This window comes from Anguilla anguilla, chromosome 2, assembly GCF_013347855.1.
Source record: "Anguilla anguilla isolate fAngAng1 chromosome 2, fAngAng1.pri, whole genome shotgun sequence".
Classification (NCBI taxonomy): Eukaryota; Metazoa; Chordata; class Actinopteri; order Anguilliformes; family Anguillidae; genus Anguilla; species Anguilla anguilla.
This window is the reverse complement of record NC_049202.1, coordinates 9,984,582-10,009,535: the sequence shown is the minus strand read 5'-3', so window position 1 is coordinate 10,009,535 and position 24,954 is coordinate 9,984,582. Positions and strand designations below refer to the sequence as shown.

Below are 24,954 nucleotides of genomic sequence, written 5' to 3'. Positions count from 1 at the left end.
TCTCCTAAAATGACTACACATTGTGAATAAATTTACAAGGCTTTGCTGAGACAATAATGACATCTGCTGTTCTACTGCAGAATTGTCCCTATATTCTGCTAATGAGGAAGTGCCATCAACAGTGGCTGGAAATTCTAAAATACTGTATATGATCCCTGTGCATGTGCATGGCTGCTGATTTAATTGGGTGAGATGGAATTTTAAAAAACTGTATTGGGTGGTTCATTTTTCCCCAACTGTAAATCAAACACAGGACATGGGAAGTAGGGTAATATATTTATTTGTCAAATTCTTGATTAATGTATAATGAGTTTCTCAATCAAATGAAAGACCTTTAAAGAAAGACACAATAATTTGCTAGCCACCCTACATATGCAACAATTTTAAGGTTTTGTGTTTGTATTTTTGTCTCAGTGTTAGACTACTGTTTCCACTTTTGGAAAACGCACCCCATTCGAATTGCCTGTCACATTTCGATATATGCAGTACGATTGTAAAACAGATGTAAAACGTTTTTGACGTGATGTCTGAAATACAAGGACATCAACAGCAGTTTTAGCTGGGATCCCTGAGGGGAAAGATGCTTTAGATTTTATAAAATGTCAGACTTGAAGGTATGCATAAAAATATTCATTTGGATTGTCAAATTTTATTCGGATTTGACTGAAGGGAAGCAAGCCATTTTCATCAAATAAGTTGCACCCTTTTTTATGACAAAAATGAAAACAACTATCAGTCAAACCAGCAGAGAATGCTTTATTCTTTTTGAGAGGTATAAGTGATGAAGAGAAAGATATTCTGCCAAGAAAATAATGAATATTTCTCTGTAGAGGGGTAGCGTGGTGATGGTGCAGGCTGCAGGCAGAGAGAAGAGGGAGTGGTTTAGTCTGCCTGCATTTGCAGCTGTAGGTATTTAGATCATTGGCCTTAACCTTTCTGTGTGCGACCAAGAAATTCTACTAGAGACACACAACCGGTACAGGGACCTCAACACCAAGAAGTTATGCTGAGGCTGTGGTCGTGCTTTATTTTACAGCTTCGCGTTTACTCTTCGCTGAGGTTTGTCCCTTGCCAGTCGCCGTTGCCGGTAAGCTGTTTTGGCTTGAGCAGTGGTCCAAAATGGCGATGGACTACGCGTCCACGTCCACAGCTGGGCTTTCCTACCAAAATGTTGGGGATTACTACCCCAGAAAACTCGGCCCCAAGCCCGATGTTGTTCCGTGTGGAGTGACCGAGAGGAAAGTGAGTCCACTGGACAAACCTGACATGGTGGCGGTGGATGTTATCAGCATCAATGAACCAGGTAGGCTTGCTAACACTAGCCGCTAACGCTTTTAGTGCTAATTTAGATTGGAGACTGCTTGTACCAAACTGGTATTTCAGCCGATCTGGAAGCTGTAAGCGTGTAAAATAGTTTGTATTTATTTTCTAAGCTGGTCAGCTACGTTACATTGCTGACGTTAGCATCGTTCGCGCTGTGACTGTTTATACTTCCCTGGCCTGGCATGTCAGGGCGAAATACCATCCGACAGAAAGATTGACATGGCTAGTGCTAGGTATCCTCACAGTCAATCATTCAGGAACAACGTTCCCCGTTGATTGTTTATAAAAAAATAAAGATAACGTAATCAAAAACACGATCTTACTTCCTACGAACGTTTGTACATAAAATTTGTTTTGTTAGCTATACAATATGGGTCATATAACAGTGCTACCTATCCTACTTGCGCTGTACTGTAGCATACCTGCACCAGGAGAACACATTTATTCTCCAACTTTAGCGAAGACTATTCTATATATTTAATAACCTTGTATGATAAATGTTGTGTTCCGACAAAGCCTTAATTAGGCCTGTGCTGTGACTCTTTCATGCCCTTTCTCTTGTTTGTCTTTGCAGATATTCCAGTTCACCGGAAAAAGCAGGAAACGGATACGTACGTTTTGGTGAGTTACGATTTCTCAAGAATTTCGCAGTTCACATATAATTCGAAAAAAAAGTTCATTCAAACGGAAAACTGAGCATCTGGCAGTGTAAACAAACGGTGGCATTTAGGGGTCCAAGCAAGAAGTCCTGGAGCCCTATTGTTTTTGTTCCGGTTTTTAAATTATTTCCTCTGTCCTAAAAGTGTTTGCACAGCAAAAACTGCACCATAATAGAGCGGCTTAATTTTCCAGGTGGGTTCCCATACCCACCCCACTACTCAGGTAAGTAAACTTACCCAGATTGGCCTGATGGTGATGCTGTAGGAAGAAGCTATCTTTTCTGGGCATAAACTTTTGAACCGTTTGGTATATTGTCACTTTTCCTCAGATTCCCTGGCCCATAACAAACAAATCTGCTTCAAGGACCCATAAAATCTGCAAATTTTTATTTTTTGATTAATTTTTCATTCACAATCAAAAATAAAAACACGTAAAATGCATGCAGTGGTCACCTTGTAAATGGTATGATGGTCACCTTGTACCAGCATACACATTTTTTAGAACTGGCCAATAGGGAGTGCTACAGTAATTCATCAAACTTTTCAGTATTTCAACAATATTATTTATCACGCTGTTTGCACTACTATCATGAGATTTATATCCCCATACATGTCTCTGCACGGAATGCAATTTTTCCTCCATAAACTGTCAGGTCTGCCATATTTGATTTTCGTAGTTACTTATATTAAATTCACTAGGTTCATATATGTAATGACAACTGGCATGGTTGTGCTGCTATTTCCCACTAGATGTCAGTGTTGTGTAATTATCAGGTTAACTGAGGTCTTTCGTTTTGCTGGGATGTGAAAGATCATGTATTGATGCATGTTTGCTAACAGCAGATCCAGTCCCAGTCCTTTTAGGCTTTTGGTGTTTTGATCCCAGATTTGCACTGGGATTTTCAGACTGAATATTTGCAAGGCATCATAAATCTCACAATCCTGTGTGTTAGTCTGAAGTACAACAGAATATATCCTTGTTTAAGTAACACCTATTTCGGATTATAATTAATTTGGATGTGGAGTTAATCAGAGATGCTAATTAAGTATTATCGTAAATTGCTTTAATGAGCTCCTTATTAATCATGAGTAATTTAAGTGCAATTTCATTGTACCTGAAGGGCTCAGTGCATTGCCCAGTCATAAAGGGGAAGGCAAAACACTTAACAGGAAAATGTGATGCTGTTAAAGACGAAAGCATAGCTCTCTTAAAAAGGGGAAGGTGAAACGGTATTCTAAAGGGCCAAGCGTAAATCTTCTAAGGAGGCAGTAGAACTCTTTTAAAAGGAACTGGCCTGATGCTCTTAAAGGGGAATGCCGAACTCTATTATAGTTGAATTAGCCTGATGCTCTTAAAGGGGAATTCAGAACTTGTTTAAAGGGAATTGGCCTGATGCTATCAAAGGAGAGAATGTACTGTATCCTGTTTATGTTTGTTTCCGCTGCAGACTTCCTTTCAGCCGTTCCGTCGGACGCACCGGTCTTTCCTGGGGAAGTTTAAAGCAGAACTGCGGCTGGTCACTGGAGACAGACGGGTGAGTGACACTTTCACCGTGCGGAGTTAGCGCTGCTGTTATACTGCTGTGTGCAAGTCTGTCGCCCATCCAAACCTGCCTTCGCTGTATATGTGCCGTTATAGCTTGTGCTGTTAGTGTATGTGCTGTTAATGTATACGCTGTTGTAGTGTACGTGCTGTTGTAGCAAATGTGCTCTTAGTGTATGTACTGCTGTAGTGTGTGCACTGTCGCAGTGTGTGTGCTGTTAATGTTTGTGTTGTTGCAGTGTATGTGCTGTTGTAGTGAAAGTGCTGTTAGTGTATGTTGTAGTGTATGTGCTGTTGTTGTGTATGTCCTGTTAGTATGTGCGTTTTTATAGTCATTAGGCTTGCTCTCCTCCTTCAGGCAGCAGTTTTGGTCTGTCGTGCTGATGCTGCAGTATGCTAAAGCCTCCGCAGGCTCGTCCTGTGTGGAAGCCCACATGTGTAGCATGAACAGCCATTTTAATCACCGGCAGAGTCCTTTCTGGACTTCGCCACATGCAGGCCTGAGAGATAGATATAGATTTCAGGGCAATATAGCTTATTTCCTCTATGAATGTTGGGTTCAATGAAAGGCTAACCCTGTTTTTCCCCAGTTTGCTAGAAGCACCTCCCGCACAGGGCGCTAACGATATTGATACACGGCTGCTGTGCATTGTCTCTGACGGGCTCAATCCCCTCTTTAGGAATTATGTGAAATGTGCTCCATCTGCCAGTGTCCAGGAAGTCCGCTCTAGGCTCGGGCCTGGGGGGGCACGTGGGGGAGCGGGGGGGGGGGTGGGACGGAAGGGGCTTTGCTCTGACCCCAGCCTGCGTAAGCTGCTTTGGGATAAAGGACCCATGAATGAGGGGCCCATCTGCTGGATAGCTGGGTTCCAGCGCAAGGGTGTAGCGCACCGGCCGCATGGCCCTGCGCCTCCACCCACTGCCTCCTCCCTGCACCTCCTCCAGGCGCCTCCGCCCACTACCTCCTCCCTGCGCCTCCTCCCTGCGCCTCCACCCACTGCCTCCTCCCTGCACCTCCTCCCATCACCTCGACCATGCGCCTCCTACCTGCCTCTTTGCCCATGGCCTCCTCCATTTGTCTCCTCCCTCCACCTCCTCCATCCACCTCTGCCTCCTCCCAGCACCTCCTCCCACGGCTTCTTCTGTGTGTCTCCTACCTCCATCTCCTCCCTCCACCTCCGCCTCCACCCAGCTGCTTTCACACTGCAGTCAGGTAGCTGGTCTGGAGCTAATCCTGCTGCGCTGAAGTCTGTTGGTCTGGTTGCGTTTTAAATTAAATTTTATGCTCTCCTGCTGATTTAGAGTAACAGGTGGCAGATGAAAGGTGAGCTGAAGGAGATGTCTCTCAGTGACAGCCTGATCGTGCCTTTCCGCTGGCCCTCCTCGGGCCGTTGCTAAGGCAACAGGGTGGATCCATGTGAAATTGCTGTTAACGTGTTTTTCAGTCCTGGAGGATCCTGCTGTTTGGCTTCCTGAACGTGATCTGCACCGGCTGCCTGCTCATGTGGTGCAGCTCCACCAACAGCATGGGTGAGTTACTACACCCTTGTATCACCCTATACTACTATCACGCCACCCTTACACCACCAAACAGCATGGGTGTGTAACTACCCTTTATCTTTTAGAAACTAAAAGGTGAAGTACAGAAATCGCAACAGTTTGGTACAATATGAAACCGAACTGCCAATCCCCCCACCCCCCAGACCCCACCAACACGCTGAAAATATAATCACACTGTAAGAAAACGTTGATTGTTTTGAGTGGTGAAAGATAATGAATTTGAAAACAAGGCTTAAATCCATTTGCGAGTAATCCTCCGGAAAGCCGATCGATGCGGGAGCAGAGCTGGGGAAGAGGAGATGCCTGCATATCGGGCAGAAAGGGTCGCTCGCGCAAGAGAACGCCGACGTCGATATTCCGCCAAACAAACACTGCTGACCGCTGGGGACCGCGCCCATCAATACTGATCCTGGAGCCTGGAAGGCCTCAGAAAGATGCTTCACATCCTGCTCATTCCTGGAAGTAAAGAATTCCAGGAGCTTCTTTTTTTGCATCTGAACAGAATGCTTTAAATACCCACAATGCACCCAGCATGGTATGGCGACATCATATATCAGCTTCTTTCAGAGGCTGACGTGGTCAAGAAAAGTTCCCAAGTGTGGAAGTGCATTTTAATTTTTACATCTTATTTTTTAGGCTAACATCTGGGAAGAGTTTGGTTAATTTGCGGTCGACCGTGACACATAAACCACTTGCACGCACTTTTATGGAACAGAGGGCACTCGAGCACACGTTTAGAGCTCGTCATCGTGGAAGGCCGTGTAAGACACGCGTGCGCTCAGCTGGCACAGAACCCGCCTCAGCCCGTCGTGAAGAGAGGCTTCGTTTTCGCTCTCTGTTTGTACGGGATGTTGAGCGCTCGCTCTGCCGGGCTCGTGATCGAGCGGTTTGTTTTTGCGGGGGGAAAGCGAGCGGTCTTTTCAGAGCGGATGAGCGGGCGAGGGGGGGGGAAACCGATCCGGCGTCCCGGGGCGCTGCGGTGCCTGTAAAACGGGAGACGGACGCGTCCTGGAGGACCGGGTTTGTCATCGTCAGCGCTCCCCGATCAAATTCTGCACCCGCAGCTTATATCCCATTACAAGCCGTTGGAAATGTACACACTTAAACTTGATATCAGCATTCTTTTTAGTCTGTCCTTTTGTTTAATCTTGCCTCATTAGAGGGCATACATATCCTTCTCATGAAGCTTTCCGGTTGAACATTGTTACTTCTATAGATCCTTTCTGTATGGCATGTTTGTGCCATAACAGATGTAAATGCCATACCACACAATTCCAATACCATAGATATAAATGCTGTAACAAAGATCTACGTGCCCTACCATAGATTAAAAAATCCCCCATCTTATCTATAAATGTCATACCATAGATATAAATGATATACCATGGTAAGAAATGCCTTACCATAGATACAAATACCGTTCCATGGATTTATGCCCTTATCTGAAAGTGCATCTGAGAAAAGTACTTGTTAGGCACACTAGCGATTTTAATTTGACTTAAAATATATTTATTCTGTAAAATGAGAGAAATCGCAGACCTTACATAAGCCATTTTATCGCAATAGGGTTCTCTTATTGTACATTGCAACCATTGATTAATGTGTACGTGAAGTTACTGAAATTATTGTACTAGGGTCGAATATCAGTATCTAAGAGTAAATATAGCAGTATCTAACAGTAAATGTCAATATTCAACAGTAAATATCAGTATTTAATAATGGATGTGGAAGAACGGTTTTAGTGAAATGTATCAACCGCAAACCCCACTGAGGGCAGATGCTTTAAAAACTGAGTTCTGAGTTGCTTGGTCCTGACAATTGAATTGCTTACCTCTGATACCGGTCCTGGAGTTTGATTCACACCTCCCTGATGAGGGTCCTGAGGGTTTTCCCCTTTAAAATCAGGGCAGATCCTCTCTGGGATGGGGAGTGCTCAGAGAGTGACAGCTGACCCCAACACTGTGGTGTTCGCCAGCACGGGGCTCTGAACACATGCTGCTGTGTTTGCTTATTATGACGGTATTTTACCTGTCCCCCTCGTCTAGTGAACCACAGTCAGTGGGGAAGGGGGGGGGGGGGTGTGGGGGATTGGATAATGTGTGGTGTAGTCCATAGGATAGTTGACTCTGGCCGTATACAGTGAAGCCTGGCAGTTCGATTCCTCTGCAGGGCACTTTGCTGTGCTGTTTCTGTCTGCAGTGCTCTGTGCTGTGCCCCCGTCTGAGTAAAGTAACTGTAATGCTGAAATGAGGAGGTTGTGGCATCATGCGTGGCACTGACCCGAATAAGCCCGTGTGGTTGTGTAGCGCCGGGCCCAGGCCGGCCCGGAGGCCTCTGGCCTCCACGCGAGCTCGGAACGCAGGTGCAGAGCGGGGGGAGTCGTGTCAGACTGTTCCGCGCGTGATGTCACAGGCGGGAGGGTACACGGTGTTCCGGGACTGGCCTACATTCCGCTCTTCGGTACATCGCGTCTGCGCCACAACCGCCCTCCCCCCCCCCCGCCCGAGTCCGCCCCTGTCTCGTCTGCACTGAAGATTACCTAACGGGCCCGCCCTGCACCTCGTCCCCGCGCTCGTACGCTCACCCCCCCCCCCCCCGCAGGCTTTCGGCACTTCTGCCGGGACAGCGTGCCGCGCGGTGAGCCTGCCAGGCCGGGACAGGGAGGTCTGCAAACACAAACCGTCTCTGTGTGCTAACGATGTTGTTGTGCCTCATTTAATCGCCCAATCATTCGTGCTCATATTTGTAAATAAGAGGACACAGGCCCAGCTGTAGACTACAGTGCCGATCAGCGGGGGGGGTTAGCGAGCTCTCTTTTCTCTGTTTAGCATCAAACGGCTCCAGGGTCACTCCAGAGCACACGAAACGCCGCTGCCCTGTCCCCTGCTTAATGGCACCTCCCAGCCAGAGACCACTGCTCTGGGCCCCGGAGCGACGCGTTAGCCGTTAGCATCTCTGAAACGGGAACGGATCAGTGCTGTCACACACCGCCCCCCTCCCTCTTATTTAAGCACAGCCCCTTTTGATAAACAAACAGAGGCGGTGCGGGGTCGGGTCGGGTCAGCGCGTCGGTTGGGGGGGGGGGTGTGCTTTTTTTGCGCTGTGCTTTTTCAGAGCGGCGCTGAGAGGCGCGCGTCTCTGTTCCGGCGTGTTCCGCCGTCTGCCATGTTTGTGCAGCTGGGGGAAGCCGAGCGAAAGGAGGTCAAGTGCCTCGCCCGCGGCAGCCCCCGCCGCCCCACCCCTCAGACGCCCATGTGACCAGGAACAGGGCAGGGGGGGCGGGCGGGGCGCCTATTGCACCCCCTTCATCCTCTCCCAAAGCACCCACCCTCCATCCGAAATCACTGTGTGTGCATGTGCTACATAGCCTCAGCTAGCTAACAATGCTAACAATGACGAGCAGTGCCCAACAGCGCACTGGACTCGCCTGTGTGTTTGTCTGCTGCGTAGCCTCAGCGCTAGCAAACAATGACAAACAAAGCAAATATTACCATTTACCCCACCAGAGCCTCTCTGCTTTCACTTGCCCTTGAACAAACACAGTTCATTATCACTGAAAGATTAATTTGGTTACCTGATTATAAAGCAAACTGAAAATATATTTGCCTGTGTGAAAAGATTTATTATTATTCTTTTTACCACACTGGATATAACCAGCCTGTAATTTATGTATGTGTGTGGTTCCTCTCTATTGTATTAACTTAAAGGGATGATGAGTTTGGTGGTGTCTGTGTTATTTCAAGATAAAAGATGTGGGCATCGTAATCTAAAGTCAAGAGAAGAGGAGACCGCACACGTCCTGTCGGTGCATTATGATTCTGTATCGCGTATCGTGGGTGGGGTGGGGGGCTGTGGCAGGCGGCGGCGGGGTGGGTGGCGGTGTGCAGTTTCCATATGATGAGCCTGAATGGAAATCCACACTGACATGCCTTGGCTTTGACCAGTTTGAGAAAGTGACATCATCGGGACCTGAAACATTAATACGAGCGTAGCTGTGCTTGTCCTGCGGGCCTGCCTCATGCATGTATTCATTACGGCTAACCGCAGGGAGCGTGCCGTCCTGAGGTAACAAACGGCTGGGGAACCGCTTGTTTTTTTACAGAATTGCGCATTTTGATCATTTTATTCTGTCTGTCGCATGTGTGGTCTGGGGGATCCTGGAACCAGGTTGCATGATGCCTGAGACCAGGCCGCATGATTCCTGCAACCAGGTCGTATTATTCCTGCAACCAGGTCGCATTATTCCTGCAACCACATCGCGTTATTCCCGCACATGTGCAGCTGGCTGCGATACTAACATTTAAAACTGCTTTGGCTGAAAACTAATCTGTGTAAGTTCATTTTCAGCATGTAATTTTCTATGTGGAAGATTTTTTGTTTTCAGTCGGCCACTCGCTGGCTATTTTTAGATCCCTGAGGTCTTCGTGAATCCATGTGAATTATGTATTATTGCCATTTGAGATTAAGGTTTATGCCCGTGGTGTAAATTAATATTGAATGTACTCTTAAAGTGATTGCACAGGACTACACGTTGACGGGACTGTACTTAATGTGAATATGGACGCGATTGAGACCCAATACAGTTATTGCTGGGATGTGCTGGAAAGCGCTGGTAATCCTGCCTGGGGTGATTGACCTTTGACCCCGCTTTTACTAATGGAGAAACATATTAATCTGATTGGACGCGGCATGTTGTGGTCACATGGCTCACGTCTCCAGCATATTCGTTATTTTTCCAGGGCCGCAGACGTTGGGTCCCGTGGCCAGATTCAGTTCAGTAAAGCAGCTGGTCTGACCCGCTGGTCTTGCATCCACAGGAGAATTAAGAGTCGGCGTTCTGCTCGTAACACAGATATGAAAGCTGAGAGATCCTGTTTGACGGAGGTCAGAATTTAGCCTTCGTTGGACAGCGTCTGCGTTTCCCAGCTTTTTGAATGATCTGATCGTTTGTTCTTTTGTTCAGAATGAACTCTCCTGTCCTTCAGTTGTACCCATTCCGTCAGTCAATAGCGGCTCATGTTAATGACATAATTGTTTCAGTGGTTCATGTTAATGACATCACCATGTTCAGCAGCTTGTGGCAATGACATTGTTTTCAATGGCTCATGTGAATGGCCCCATACTTTTCTGTGCATCATGTTAATGGCAGTAAACTCCAAGCGACTTTTCGAAAAAGATTCACTGGCAAACATGCAGGCGAACACCGTGGTCAGTATACTCAACACAAACTCCATGTTGTTCATTATATATATCACTCCACGCTGGGGGTACAGGAACTTGTGCAGATTTTCCCAAATTGCTTTGGACAACTCCGGAATGCTTTATGGAAATTTTGTGCCAGTAATTTGAGCACATTTTGTTGTTTTTAAAATATCTGCATGATCAGTCATGCAGATAATGATATCCTTGCACAAGTTAAGGAACTCTTTGTTCAAAAGTATTAATCTCAAAAATATTTACCCTTAGTTTGGCTAACACGTTAGATCAAACTTTCATGCTAGAATGAAGATTTAATTCTTCTATCTCGGCAAATTCTATCTCCTGTATCTCATCTAGACACGACCTGCTACCACCTCACAGTACAGAGATGAAATGAACAGAAAATGGAAGTTGAACTCTGACCTCGGCCATTGAACCATGACGCAACCAGCCATGTGATATATGGATGGGCCCATTACAGACACTGGGTGGTCTGCGAACTGGTGGGTCTGTGTACTGGGGGGAGGGGGGGGGGACTCGGCACTCCCACGACGACCACGCTGCAGTGCCCGCACCCTCTCGCGTTCCCGAACCCGAGCCGCCACCCCGCTGCCAACAGCGCGGGCCCCGCCGCCACTTCCTCTCAGCGGCTCGGGTTCCATCCTGCCGGTGCCACGCGCCTATGGAGATCTCACTTTACTGAACACACGCCTCTAAAGATCTCTCTTTACTGAACACGCGCCTGAACATGCGCCCGGAATGGAGGGGTGGGACGGTGGAGTGTGGGGAGGGGCCACCAGGGTCTGACCTGTCATTTGTCTTCCGTAAAGCATCATGATGGATCCTCCTGCCCCCCAGCTGGAAATAACGGCAGGCCCCAGTGGAGTGGGCGGAGCCTCCGTTGGGCAGAGCCTCCATGCCGCAGACAGCATTAAATATTCAGCTCAGAGCTGGTTCAGTTTACCGCCATTGCGCTTGTTTTCCTTAGTCTGGATTGATCTGTACTGTAAACATACACAAGTGACCTTTGTCTGCTCGGAGCACTTTGAGGTCTCTCTCTTTTTAGTGGGACAGGACAGGGGGGAGGGGAGGGCGCAGTTTGGGAGTGACTCTCTTCACAGCATCCAGAAAGTGTGCTGCCCTGCTGCCCTGGTTTAGCCGGCTCCTCCCGGTCCGTGCCTCTCTCCCGCTGAGTGACTTAGTGGATTTAGTGAGTCGATTAAACATTGAACATGGAAACAGAGGTGTGGCTCTACCTCCATTCACATCTCTGTTAATCCGTTTTAAAACACGTCCAGCTTACCCAGAGCGGGTTTGCAGCCCAACGGGAATGTCCGATCATTGTGACATACTGGCCAATGGCGGCTGCAGAAATTACACACCGCTGCATATCCGGTCCAATGGGACAGAGAGCTGTACGGCAGCGCACTCTCAGAATTTAATCTGGCCCATTGTGTCACATGTACAGGCCGCATGTAATTCCCATGTGCCGACATGTTCTGAAAGATGTCATGGGTGTTGTTTGCATGTTCGGATGAGGGTACGCAGACGTGTGCAGGCTGAGGGGAGCTCGAGGGGGTGGGGGGTGTGAGGGGGTGGGGGTTGGGATTGTGGGGGGGATGTTTGTTTTGGAGAGCAGGGCTCATTTTTAATACAGTACATTCATTCAGTCAGCTAAATCTCTGTGTGACTGTGTTTGTGCTGTGCTTTGGTTACTGCAGTAGCTCACGTCCCATCTGTGCCCTGCCCTCAACTGTAAGACACCGGGTTCCTGTTTCAGAGTGATTTCTGCTTTGAGTTATTGAATTTTTTGGAACTTGAGATAGAGAAGGGTCGAACGCACTGCACTTAGATTTGGCTCAGGTGTAGGGGCGGAGTCATTAACCCCCCCGCTGTCATATTTATCAGTGCTCATACCCTACACTGTCCTACAGGAGGCCGCAGACAAGCTTGTGTTCCTCCCACTTCTGTCACACTGAAGTTACATTACATTACATTACAGGCATTTAGCAGACGCTCTTATCCAGAGCGACTTACACAACTTTTTTTTACATAGCACTTTACATTGTATCCATTTATACAGCTGGATATATACTGAAGCAATGCAGGTTAAGTACCTTGCTCAAGGGTACAACGGCAGTGTCCTTACCCGGGATTCGAACCTACGACCTTTCGGTTACAAGCGCAGTTCCTTACCCACTGTGCCACACTCCGTCCTAAGTTCACAAGTCAGGCGCTCTTCATGTGCAACTTAACAAGCCCGCAAATTCCTGGTGGGCCAGAGGAGGTCACTAATGAGCACTGAGATGCTGTCATCCTGCCCCGCTGAAACCCTCCCATCCCAGGGCGACGCTAGAGCCAGTCACACCTCACCCTGTTAAACTGCCAGCCACCACTGGCACGGTCCGGGTTCGATACCACACTGTGGGGACTGTAATAGTATTAGAACTGAGCCTTTACAGGATGATCCAGCCAGCAGCTCCTAGCACCCTTATCTTATGTAGGCTAAATGCAATGATTGTGTGAGCACACATTATGGTTTTATATGGATGCTTGCTGTATGAATTATGGGTTTGTGTTGTGTTTCAAGGTTGGCAGAAGTTTACTTCTGTTCAGTGCTTTTGGGATGCTGCATATTTACTCGCTGGTCTGGGAATGTTGTTAGGTCTGGTGCTATTTACAGTGCAGTAAGAGCCAAAGTGAGAGGTTTCTCTAAGTCCAGTCTCTCTCTCTTTCTCTGTCTTTCCTCTCTGTCTCCCTTCTCCCCCTTCTCTCCCCCCCCCAGTCTCTCAGTCTCTGTCCCTGATCTGACTCTTGCACCCCTTGAACACTGTGTTTATTGACTGCATTATTACAGTCAGTCTGTTGTATTTATTATTTTTGAAATTGATATTATGTTTTTTTCCCTCTTTCCTTCCAGCCTTAACTGCCTACAGCTACCTCACCATCTTTGACTTCTTCAAGTAAGGTTCTCTACCTGTGTGCGGGAGTGTGTGTTCTGTACCTGTTTGCAGGAGTGTGTGTTGTGTTCTGTACCTGTGTGCAGGAGAGCGTGTTCTGTAATGTACCTGTGTGCAGGAGTGTGTTCTATACCTGTATGCAGGTGTGTGTTCTGTGCCTGTGTGCTGGAGTGTGTGCCCTGTACCTGTGTGCAGGAGTGTGTTCTGTAATGTACCCCTGTTCTCTCTTGTACCTGTTTTTTCTCTAGTTTGATTACCTGCCTGGTCAGCTTCTGGGTGACCATGAAGAAAGCCAGTCCTGCATATTCCTTTGGGTGAGTGGTCTAAGCCAGCAGGAGCACCCCTGTGACCATGCGTGTCATCTAACACACTGAACTCATTGGGTTAATTCATTCCAGTCACTTATTTTCACTGCTTGAGGAAGAGATGCAAGGATGAGAAACGAGGACGTTTAGTCAATCTTCAGTTTGAGGTGATATCAACTCACTGTGTCTCTCCAGCGCTAACGCTAACAGGGCTTTATCTCTAGCACTGTCTTCAGTCTTGGGCCCTTTGACCTTTTGGTGTTGAGAGCGCTGATTGCACTGAAAGCAGCTTTGTTGCGGGTAATGTTCTCAGTAGTGCCATGCAGTGGGTCAGATACCTCTGTGTGTCTTATACACTGCCATCCAATAAGAAACAGGCCTGCTGTGTGTGCTTTAACAACAGGGTCAATTTCTATATATTCATATAGAATATACAGTATATACTGGTATATGTGTTGTATATGTATATGTGTGTGTATATGTAATGTAGGAATGCACGACCCTTTCACCTTCAGAAAGTCTACAATATGTGACCGGGATAAAGAAAAAGTTAGATAAAATGGCGTCTTTATCGGTGTGTCAGCTGACTTTTAGCGCTCGTGTATTTCCTGTTTGCTCTCCTTTGACATGCTTTCTATCTCACAGATGTTCAGTGTGGCTTCAGTGAGATATGTGCTGTATTTAGTTTAGTGTGAGAGTGTGATTATCAGAGATACGGTGAGTTGGTAGCCTTTCTGATAGCGTGTGATGTTTGGGCTCCAGGTACGAGAGGTTTGAGGTTCTGGCAGTCTTCGCCTCCACTGTATTGGCTCAGCTCGGAGCTCTTTTCATCCTCAAAGAGAGGTAAGAGTGTGTGTGTGTGTGTGTGCGCGCGCGCGTGAGTGCATGTGTGGGTGTGTGTGTGTGTGTGTGAGAGAGAGAGAGAGAGAGAGAGAGAAAGCGAGCGCCTGATATGCTATGTGTGTTAGCATTGCTTTGCTAATTAGCTGCTCTCTGTTTCTCCAGTGTGGAGCGCTTCATGGAGCAGCCAGAGATTCACACGTGAGTGTTAAGGTTCCTTTTCCAGTGTGTTGAGGGGCTCCACATCTCTGGTGCGCATCAGCGCCCCCTCTGATGAACTGGGCACCTGCAGTCTGCCTGCACAAGCGGCATGTTGCTGTGCTGTCCAGAGGTGGCAGCAGTGAGCATGTGCACCCTCCCTGAAGCATTCTTAAGTGGGAGGAAGCAGGGCCGAAGTGAGGCATAAATAGTTTTATTTATGATTTGGGTGGGATCCACGTCTCCCCTCTTCTGTTTAGGGGTCGCCTCCTGGTTGGTACTTTCGTGGCTCTTTTCTTCAACCTGCTCACCATGCTGTCCGTCAAGAACAAGCCCTTCTTGTACGTCTCTGAAGGTAGGACCAAACTCCACAAATCTTAATCTGTTTGGCGTGCAGTAGTAAGCCTTCCAAACAGCCTTTTGGCATTTTGAAATTGCTGTGTTCGTAATATATTATTAGATTTTGTCACAATTCAATGACTTATACCTGACCCCTTCATTGATTTCGTATGGAAACTCCGCTAAATTTTCCCTCTCGTGAGTTGGATCTGTCAGCTGCCTAGGCGAGATGTTTACCGCTATGTTCCATGGAACACTGCTGATCCCTGTCAGTACGCAGGGTCAGCCAATGGAGATGAACTCCGGTGTGTACTGTGAAATGCAATACCCAATTTGGCCACCAGAGGTCTTAGAGCTGTTGTTGTATCCTGAGACAGGTGAGCTTTCAGTTGTTAAAATAATCTCTGCGGGTCATGAGGCAGCCCTCGGGTCAGGCCGAAATGGCGCTGCACCCTGACCCTCGGAGTGGCATTGAGAGCAGCACACACCCTTTTTTAACAGCAGCGAGGTGTCACCGGGTCTTGTTTGTGTGTACACACGCGTCGTTTTGTTGTAGCTGAACGGAGCTGGAAACCGTTAATCCAGATTCCGCCCATTAGCGCTTCTCTGTCCGCATCGATTTACGGGAATCCGATAACGCGGCGCTTTGCGCGCGGTCGCTTCGGTCCGCGTGTCTGTCACTGCCGCGCCGTGTCACGCCCGTCTGAGCACGCGTCGCCGTGGCAACCCACTGTCCCAGTCCAGATCAGCAGATCGAGAGGAGTTACGCAACTGGGGGAGGTATGGGCAGGGGGGGCCTGGGGTGACTGTATGGGGAGTTGGGGAGGGGGGGCAGTAGCCTTCCTTGGCCCCCCCCAACATTGGCCAGCCCTGGGGCCACTGGAAGACTGGCCCCAGATTACTGTAGATTAACAGCTGGTCAGGGCTTAACCCAGGAGAACAAAGCCTGAATGTGCTGTGCTGCTATTTGGCTGATCAAACTCTCTTAGCAGTGTTCACCATACGTACAGAGGGGATCAGCTGTGTTCACCCTGCGTACAGAAGGGATCAGCTGTGTTCACCCTGCGTACAGAAGGGATCGGCTGTGTACATTCTGTGTACAGAGAGGATTAGCTGTGTTCACCCTGTGTTAGAGTCTCACTGCATTCAGCTGCATTGCAGACTCACTGCATTCAGCTGCATTAGAGACTCACTGCATTCAGCTGCATTACAGACTCACTGCATTCAGCTGCATCAGAGACTCACTGCATTCAGCTGCATTACAGACTCACTGCATTCAGCTGCATTGCAGACTCACTGCATTCAGCTGCATTGCAGACTCACTGCATTCAGCTGCATTAGAGACTCACTGCATTCAGTTGCATTACAGACTCACTGCATTCAGCTGCATCACAGACTCACTGCATTCAGCTGCATTAGAGACTCACTGCATTCAGCTGCATTGCAGACTCACTGCATTCAGCTGCATTAGAGACTCACTGCATTCAGCTGCATTACAGACTCACTGCATTCAGCTGCATTAGAGACTCACTGCATTCAGCTGCATTGCAGACTCACTGCATTCAGCTGCATCACAGACTCACTGCATTCAGCTGCATTAGAGACTCACTGCATTCAGCTGCATTGCAGACTCACTGCATTCAGCTGCATTAGAGACTCACTGAATTCAGCGGCATTACAGACTCACTGCATTCAGCTGCATCACAGACTCACTGCATTCAGCTGCATCGCAGACTCACTGCTTTCAGCTGCATTACAGACTCACTGCATTCAGCTGCATTCCAGACTCACTGCATTCAGCTGCATTGCAGACTCACTGCATTCAGCTGCATTACAGACTCACTGCATTCAGCTGCATTACAGACTCACTGCATTCAGCCGCATTGCAGACTCACTGCATTCAGCTGCATCACAGACTCACTGCATTCAGCTGCATTAGAGACTCACTGCATTCAGCTGCATTGCAGACTCACTGCATTCAGCTGCATTAGAGACTCACTGCATTCAGCTGCATTACAGACTCACTGCATTCAGCTGCATCACAGACTCACTGCATTCAGCTGCATCGCAGACTCACTGCTTTCAGCTGCATTACAGACTCACTGCATTCAGCTGCATTACAGACTCACTGCATTCAGCTGCATTCCAGACTCACTGCATTCAGCTGCATTGCAGACTCACTGCATTCAGCTGCATTACAGACTCACTGCATTCAGCTGCATTACAGACTCACTGCATTCAGCCGCATTGCAGACTCACTGCATTCAGCTGCATTAGAGACTCACTGCATTCAGCTGCATCACAGACACACTGGATTTATCTCTTGTTTGTTTTTGTGGTTATTGGACTAAAATATCCAGGCGTTTAATCTGTTACCCACTCAGTACACAAATAAACAAAGGCTGCGGTCGATCCGCTTGTAGAGCCGTTGTGCAGATCCCGGTCGTGTGTGCGGATCCCCCCCGAGGGCCCCGCCGGGCCAAACAGAGCCATGTGACGCTAAACTGCTGTGACTCCGCGGGGCTGCGCCCCCCCGTCAGACACAAACACGTCAAACGGCATCTCCAGCCAAGCCTGTGATCCTTCCGGAAGGGGGCTCTTTCTGGGCCGCTTCCCCCCCCCCCCCCCCAAAAGGGAAACGGGGGGCAAACGCGCGTTAAAGACGGAGGGAAAACAAAGGCGACCGAGCCGGCGGGACCCCCGGGGGGCCGGCTGGGCGCTGGAGCGGGGCGGCGCTTTTTTAGGAGACAACGAGCCGCGGCGCGCCGTGTTTTCGGTGTCTGAGTGCTTTGTGCAGTGAAAAGCCATTTAATGAGAGCGGCTCGGCTGGCCCGGCCCCCGTGCAGCTCCTCATCCATTAATCAAGCAGCGGCGGGCTGGGCTGAAAGCCTATCCGAACGCCGCGCGCTTGCCAGAAGGTGGGCGTCGTCCGCCCAGCACAGGAATGGCAGGTCGTCTGCCCTTACAGTAGAAGAAGGCGTACTATAGGTGTCTTGAAGTGGGGGTGGTTATCAGGCATGTATTAGGTGTGCATTAAGTGTGTAGCAGGTGTGCATTAGGAGTGTAGCAGGTGTGTATATTAGGTGTGTAGCAGGTGTGCATTAGGAGTGTAGCAGGGGTGTATATTAGGTGTGTAGCAGGTGTGTATTAGGTGTGTAGCAGGCGCGTATTAAGTGTGCAGTCGGTGTGTTGAAGTGAGGGGTGTGTAGCCGGTGTGCGTTAGGTGTGTAGCAGGTGTGTAATTCCTACTCCTCTGGTCTCTCTCTCTCTCTCTCTCTCTCTCTCTCTCGCACAGCCGCCAGCAGCAGTTGGCTCCAGGAGCACGTAGCAGACCTGAGCCGCAGGTAAGACCCTCTCTGGGTGACTCGCCCCCGGTAATCCCCCTCGTCGGCTTCATGGCACAGACAGTCCTGGGCCCGGCATGTAGACATCTCAGCTTATGCCCATGTAATAACTTAATTTGGCCAGTGGGGGAGCTGTTCAGTCCTGAATGACGCAGTAAAAGAAAAGCCTGACTAGTTATTAAAATTTTAAAAGAACACCATGTGCTTGTTATAGAGCCTGAGTTTGTGGGACAGGCAATAATAGCATTTTTTAAAATCGTTACTCTGGGTGACAGGGGCTTGTTTTGACATCCAGTTTGAAGATAATTAATTTATGAATGCAGATATTGTGGAAGTAGTGGGCATATCTGTGGTCTATCTCCCCGTGGTCTATCTTCTGTCTACCATCTATGGCCAATCTGCCTGTGGTCTTTCTATCACCTATGCAGTGTCTATGGTGTACCTGCCTGTGGGCTGGGGATCACTCAGTGTACATTGTGCAGATGACCTCCTCCATGAGCTTTTTGTGTGCTCTCATAGCACAGGAAACCCATGCTGGGGCTAAACTATTTCCCCTGCTCGCAAACGCTAATATCGCTAATGTTCTCTGTGTGGTTTATTTTGTCTCGTATTTTGATTTACTGTGATATCAGGTCAAAGTATTAACAGAATTTAATGCTCCCCGTTTTCAGAAAACAACTCTTTCCCCCCAGCCGCCAGATTCTCTGTTTGTTTGTCTTCCGCTAATCCTGCATTCATTTTGGGTTATTTTATTTTATTTTTGTCTCAAATGGGGGATTAAAACACAGCAGACATCGCAGTGAAAGCACAACTCCAGTGCCCCTCCGAATACAGAGCCGTCCTTAAGCGATGTCTAGCACTGCTCCGTGTCCTCGCGCTGGGGAGATTATCATGACCCCCCCCAAATAAAAACAAAACAAACAAATGCCAAAAACACAATCGGCTCTGTGCAGAATTACAGAGGCGCAGCTGTAACAAAGATAATCTCTTATAGTTGGAACAGTTTTTTTCCCTTACGTTCGGGCACCGATCCAAAACCTGCTGTGCTGTGCTACATTCATGCTGTCAGACACAAAGGAAAGCATTCATTTTGAGCTTCAGTGATTCTTTTTAGGGTATTCAGCAAAAATGTGTTATAGGTATACTGTTAATAGAAATGATTGCTATCATCCAGGTGTGTTCAGGTGTGTCCAGGTGTGTACAGGTGTGCTGGGGTGTGTACAGCTTTGGCCTGGTATGCTGAGGTGTGTGCAGGTGTGTCTTGGTGTGTTGAGGTGTGTGCAGGGATATGCAGGTGTGTCCATGTGTGTACAGGTATGGCCTAGTGTGTCCAGATGTGTACAGGTGTGCTCAGGCGTGCGCAGGTGTGCTCAGGAGCCTTTCTCCTCGTTTTGCAGTCTGTGTGGGATCGTCCCGGGCCTCAGCAGTGTCCTCCTGCCACGCATGAACCCCTTCGTCCTGATCGACCTGGCCGGGGCCCTGGCTCTCTGCATCACCTACGCGCTCATCGAGATCAAGTGGGTCCCGCCCCCCCACATCGCCCCATCCCGCACCCGCCACCCCCTTGGTGGTTTGTGGGTGATGTGTTTTAGTGACTACAGTGCAGTGGATTGTGGGTGATGTTTGTTACAGTGACTACAGTGTGGTGGTTTGTGGGTAATATATGTTACAGTTACTACATCGTGGTGGTTTGTGGGTAATGTGTATTACAGTGACTACAGTGCAGTGGACACGGCGTCTGCATTCGCCATCGCTCTGATGACATTCAGCACCATGTATCCCATGAGCGTCTACAGCGGGAAAGTTCTGCTCCAGGTAGAGGACACAGGCTGTTGCTAACGTAGCCACATTCATTTTCACTGTAAAGATACAGCGTATTATTGACCGATGTCACTCCTGAAACGTGTTAATGACTTCTGGGAAATTGTACCAAACACCTAAATCAGTTAAAATCAGGAGATAAATGACCCAACACTCTTTTCTTTTGCCTGTCAGCACCCTGGTGGACGAATAGATTTACTCATAATGATTACAGATCGATTTACTTGCATCTGTGAGCTGTTTTTAATCTCAGGATAATCATTTACCCAAAAAAGCAGCTCCCCTAATTCAGCTGAAAAGCAAGCACTCCCTGCCTGTAGAATTAACAGTACGAGGAAGTAGCTGACAAGCACCCCTGGTACCCTGTTTGACCCTGTACTTCCCCAAAATATACCATCCCCTCACCTGGAATTAACCTACAGCTACCTTTTGCTTTCCTTCTCCAGACCACACCCTCGCATGTGATTGGTCAGCTAGATAAACTGCTTCGGGAGGTAAGAGTCAAAACGCTTTTCATTGATGGGAGCCACCATCCCATCAGAAGGGCTCAGACACTGAATACACCCTTTAAACTGTGGGATGTTTTTGGGGACAGGGGGTACTTCCTGCACTCCTCCAGATTGAGAGCTGGAGTGAAGCAACGAGCATAAACACACACGTTGGGGAAAATGGGGGTGCGTGTTTTTAAAGTGTGGGAAATTGTCCTCTGTCCCCATGCAGGTGTCCACACTGGACGGGGTGCTGGAGGTGAGGAATGAGCACTTCTGGACCATTGGATTCGGCTCACTGGTACGCCCCCCTCAGCTCAACCCCTTTCCCCCTCACCCACAAATCCACATATCAGGGTCTTCTGAGGGTGTGGTGTCATCATTAGTGTAATGAGGGTATAGTTTAGCAGTAGTGTACATAGGGTGTGGTTCAGCAGTATTGTACAGAGTGTGTGTAGTCTGGTTAGCTCAGTTAGCTACCCATTAATAATGGGTAATGTGTCTGTCTGAATGAAGCCAGTGCTTATGTAACTGCTTCCTGACCTCTCCTCCCTCTCTCCCTCCCTCCCTCTCTCCGCTCCTGCAGGCGGGCTCTGTACATGTCCGTATTCGGCGGGACGCCAGCGAGCAGATGGTTTTGGCGCACGTGACGAGCCGCCTCTCAGCACTGGTCACCGCGCTGACCGTCCAGATATTCAAAGACGACTGGACGCGGCCGTCCTTAGCGACCGGCGTGCTTCCGGCGGGGGCCATGACCCCCGTGGAATACGGGGTCCCGCCCGGACCCCCCAAACACGCCGAGGAGGCCGACCCGCTCACCTCCACCCCGTCGAAACTCAGCAGCCCGCCACCCGAGTTCTCCTTCCACACGCCCGGCCGACACGCGCACCCCCTCATCCTCCCCAGCGCCCAGCAGCAGCACAGGCCCCACAGCCTGGGGCTCGCCTACGGAGCCGGCCCCTACGGGAGCATGCTCGGGCTGGGCATGGCCAGGCCAGGCGGGGCGCCCGGCGTCCCCCCGGCACAGGGCTTCAGAACTGCTTTGGGCTCAGTCCCGCACAGATACGGAGCCCAGCCTGGCTCCACACAGTTTGGGCTGTACCGGCCCTGATCCCGGCCCTGATTCTGGCCCTGATTCTGGCCCAGCCCACTCAGTGACCAGAGGGACAGAGCAAGCGGAGCACATAGTATTTATTTCCATGTGGTTCAGACTTCCAGATTCTTTTTTTTTTGTTGCCGTTGCCTCCTTGACCGTTGTTTTTTATATGCCATTATTATTCCTGAAAACTGAAAATGTTTCTGAGAGCACAAATGACCGAACATGTAAGAAAAGTACCCTTCAGGCCATTCCACTAAAGATGACTGGTGTCTTTCTGTACTTAACTTTGTATTATCAGGTAAAACTGACTATTATAATTAAAAGGTTATGGACATTACAGCTTTATTTTGGTGTGAGGTGGGACCAGCAATGGGAGTGGTTTCTTTTTGTATCATGTGTCCTTAAAACAGAAGCTCTCTCTCTCCCCTGCCCTCCCTCTTTCTCTCTCTCTTCCTCCCTCCCTCCCTTCCTCTCTCTGTGGGGTGAAATGCAGGATTTGGGGGTCCCGCTGCATCACAGCCCCATAATCCCCCTGAGAGTTGTCTGAGCTAATGAAGCCCTGATGGTTTGGCATTGACCCTGGCAACCTGATGGGTTCCAAACACAAGACACGGGTTCTGCTTTAAAAAAATAAAAATGTAAATAAAGGCATACTATTAAGGATTTTTACCTTGGAAAATATTATAAAATAACCATGTTCAGTCATGTCTGTGATGCACTGACAGTCCAGGCTCTGTGTGTTTGATGTAGAGAGGCTGTGTGAGTCCGACAGGTGAGCCAATGAAAAATACGTAGAAGATTATTCAGATTATGGGTGTTTGTTTGTTTTTTTGTTTGTTTGTTTTTCTCTCTCTAGAGGACTGTCCCCTCAGCTCCACCCTCACCCTCCTCTGTGGCTGGGATTATTTGGGAATAACACTAAGTCCTGTTTTCATCAGTCTTTGCCAGCGTGTGCCAACAGGATTGGCCTGGATTGCAGACCGTGTACCTCACTAAAACTTTAAACTGCTCTTTGCTCCTCTGACCTTGCTACTGGTATAAAATATAACAATTGGTTCATTGCATTCCATTGCAATACATTCTGTTAGATTACATACGTAGTTTCAGTATGGGAAAGTTGAGAAGTGCTAAAAATAATCTGTTGACATCATTCTTGTTGCCCAAGTAACCCTTTTAAGCTCTCCTGTCTTCCCTCCAGCAGCCCCATTGCCTTCTGGGAAGACTTCTCCAAACCCTCACGCATGTTCGCAGGTACATGAGCACTGAAACCTTGACCGCAAGCATTCGCTCCTGGTCGCGCTATTGGTCAAACAGACACGTTAATCTGTTCCTGTAATACTCCCCTCTCAACAATATATCACCAATCTCTTCAGTTTCTCAGCTCCCATCCAGTCTATCTTTCACACAAACCTGCTGTGTGAAGTAGGATTTGGTTTCATCTGGTAGAGACTTCATTTGCTGGCCTATTTGTTTCATGCATAAGCCTGTATTTAGTTTTTTTACAGTCATATTTTGTCATAATTTGACATTACACCTTTAATTCTATTTTCGCAATCATGGTTCGTTCCAATTTAGACACCAGAAGAATGGTTACCTAATCCTTTCAGTTAACACGTGGCATCCTATAACGCTCATAATTACAGTATGATCTGAAATCAATGCCCAGTCAATGTGAAGGATTGATGTCAGCATATATGAGTGATTGTGGTTGGAGCTATGTGTAGCCTAGGCATTTGTCGGAGAAGCTGAATTATGGAGCTTTATTGGCACAATCAACTTTTGGTTTGCGGGGATCAATATATTTTGACATCCAACTTCCCCTGTTTGGCCTTCTGGCGTTGCCGGTGGAGAACACTGCAAATGTTTTAACGGAGTCTGTGTGTCAGTTCAGCTTAACGTCAGGAGCCAGGCACTAGCAGAGAGGAACTCACCAGCAAAATGTTTTTTTAAATTTTTTTTAAAAAAAGCTCTGCCTTAAATAAATAGCTTTGGGAGGCCGAATTTAACTGTTAAAAGTTCTTTGCAGAATAAAACAGTGGAGGGGAATCTTGCTCCCAGAAATATGTACGTTTTACCTTTGTTTGTACTAACGAGGGTGAATGGTGCTTCTCTGCGGGGTTTTAAAATGGACGCAGCTGCTGAAAGTATAGATCTGTCCCTCAGCAAAAGGCTGTTATTCCCAAAGCGCTGCGAAAAAAAGCAAAGCTGTCACATCTTATGAGGAGAAACGGTGTCGCCGGTGCTGGGAAACCTTCCCTCAGCACAGTAAACAACTTACGATTAAGTCAGCCGTTGTTCATGTTCCAGACGTAAGATGCCCCTGCGTGTTGGGCCGCAGACCTGAAGGATCTGACTCATGTTTGTTGGGATGTGGGCGGTTTGCCTAAAATATGATCCCAGGAAATGAGGACTCGTCTGTGTGAGTGTGAGGGACAAAAGCACACAGAAACACGTAAAAATGGGCTCTTTGCCGTGACTGTGTATTTTGCACTGGAGTGCGAAGTAAAGCTGTCCTCCCCCGCCCCCCGTCGGTAATCGGTAAGTAAGTGTGTGTGCGGTGATGATGGCTGGTGGCCAAATGAAGGTGATGTTTTCTGGACCCCAGTGTGAGTGGGCACTGCAGACAGCGGTGGGGAATTCGGATCTCCCCCGTCCCGGCTTCAGAGCACCTCCTGAGCAGGAGGAGATGGCTCTGCTCATTGCTGTCTGTGGCTCAGGAGCTGCTGGGTGAGACCAGGTCACCGTCGCAAGCTCGCCGGAGCAGAATGCGCTGCTTTGGGGACATCGCGTCTGAGCACGACGAGCAGTTAACCCCCGCCTAGCGGCCGCGCTACTGCTCAGGCAGAACCTGCCATTTTGGCTCGCCGCTCACACAGAACCTGCCATTTTGGCTCGCTGCTCACATAGAATCCGCCACCGCAGCTTAAAAACCCAGCAAGATGGTCTGCGTATATGCAACATTGTTGTACCATAGAGTGGCCTAAAAACATGTCATTTTATATTCATGTCATCTTTCAGTTTTACCTTTGGTGATACATGTAATTCTTTATAAATGATGAGAGGTCTTAAGAATTCATCTTGCACTGGTTCTCCGTGAAAGTTTGAACCAGTGTACAGGTTAAATAAAAAAGTGAGTTCAAGGTCAATTCATTATAACAATGTAAATTGTTTTACAGTTTGGAGAAGACTTGCAGCAGAGAGACAGGGTTCCCCACCCCTGCTGTAAGCCCCCCAGCTGCAGTCAAAATGAATCCATATGCAATCGGTCTGACCCTG

General features: G+C 48.3%; 1 protein-coding gene across 1 annotated transcript; it reads left to right on the top strand.

Moving 5' to 3' along the window:
- Window positions 1-1,119: 1,119 nt before the first annotated feature.
- Window positions 1,120-22,735, top strand: LOC118221957 (zinc transporter 6-like). The gene is made up of 15 exons (XM_035407432.1): window positions 1,120-1,303; window positions 1,898-1,944; window positions 3,431-3,517; window positions 4,971-5,055; window positions 13,205-13,247; window positions 13,493-13,558; window positions 14,312-14,392; window positions 14,555-14,590; window positions 14,848-14,942; window positions 18,222-18,270; window positions 19,668-19,787; window positions 19,983-20,085; window positions 20,538-20,585; window positions 20,812-20,880; window positions 21,166-22,735. Exons 1-15 carry the CDS (start codon window positions 1,120-1,122, stop codon window positions 21,688-21,690), a joined length of 1,638 nt encoding a protein of 545 aa, XP_035263323.1. The 3' UTR covers window positions 21,691-22,735.
- Window positions 22,736-24,954: the final 2,219 nt, after the last annotated feature.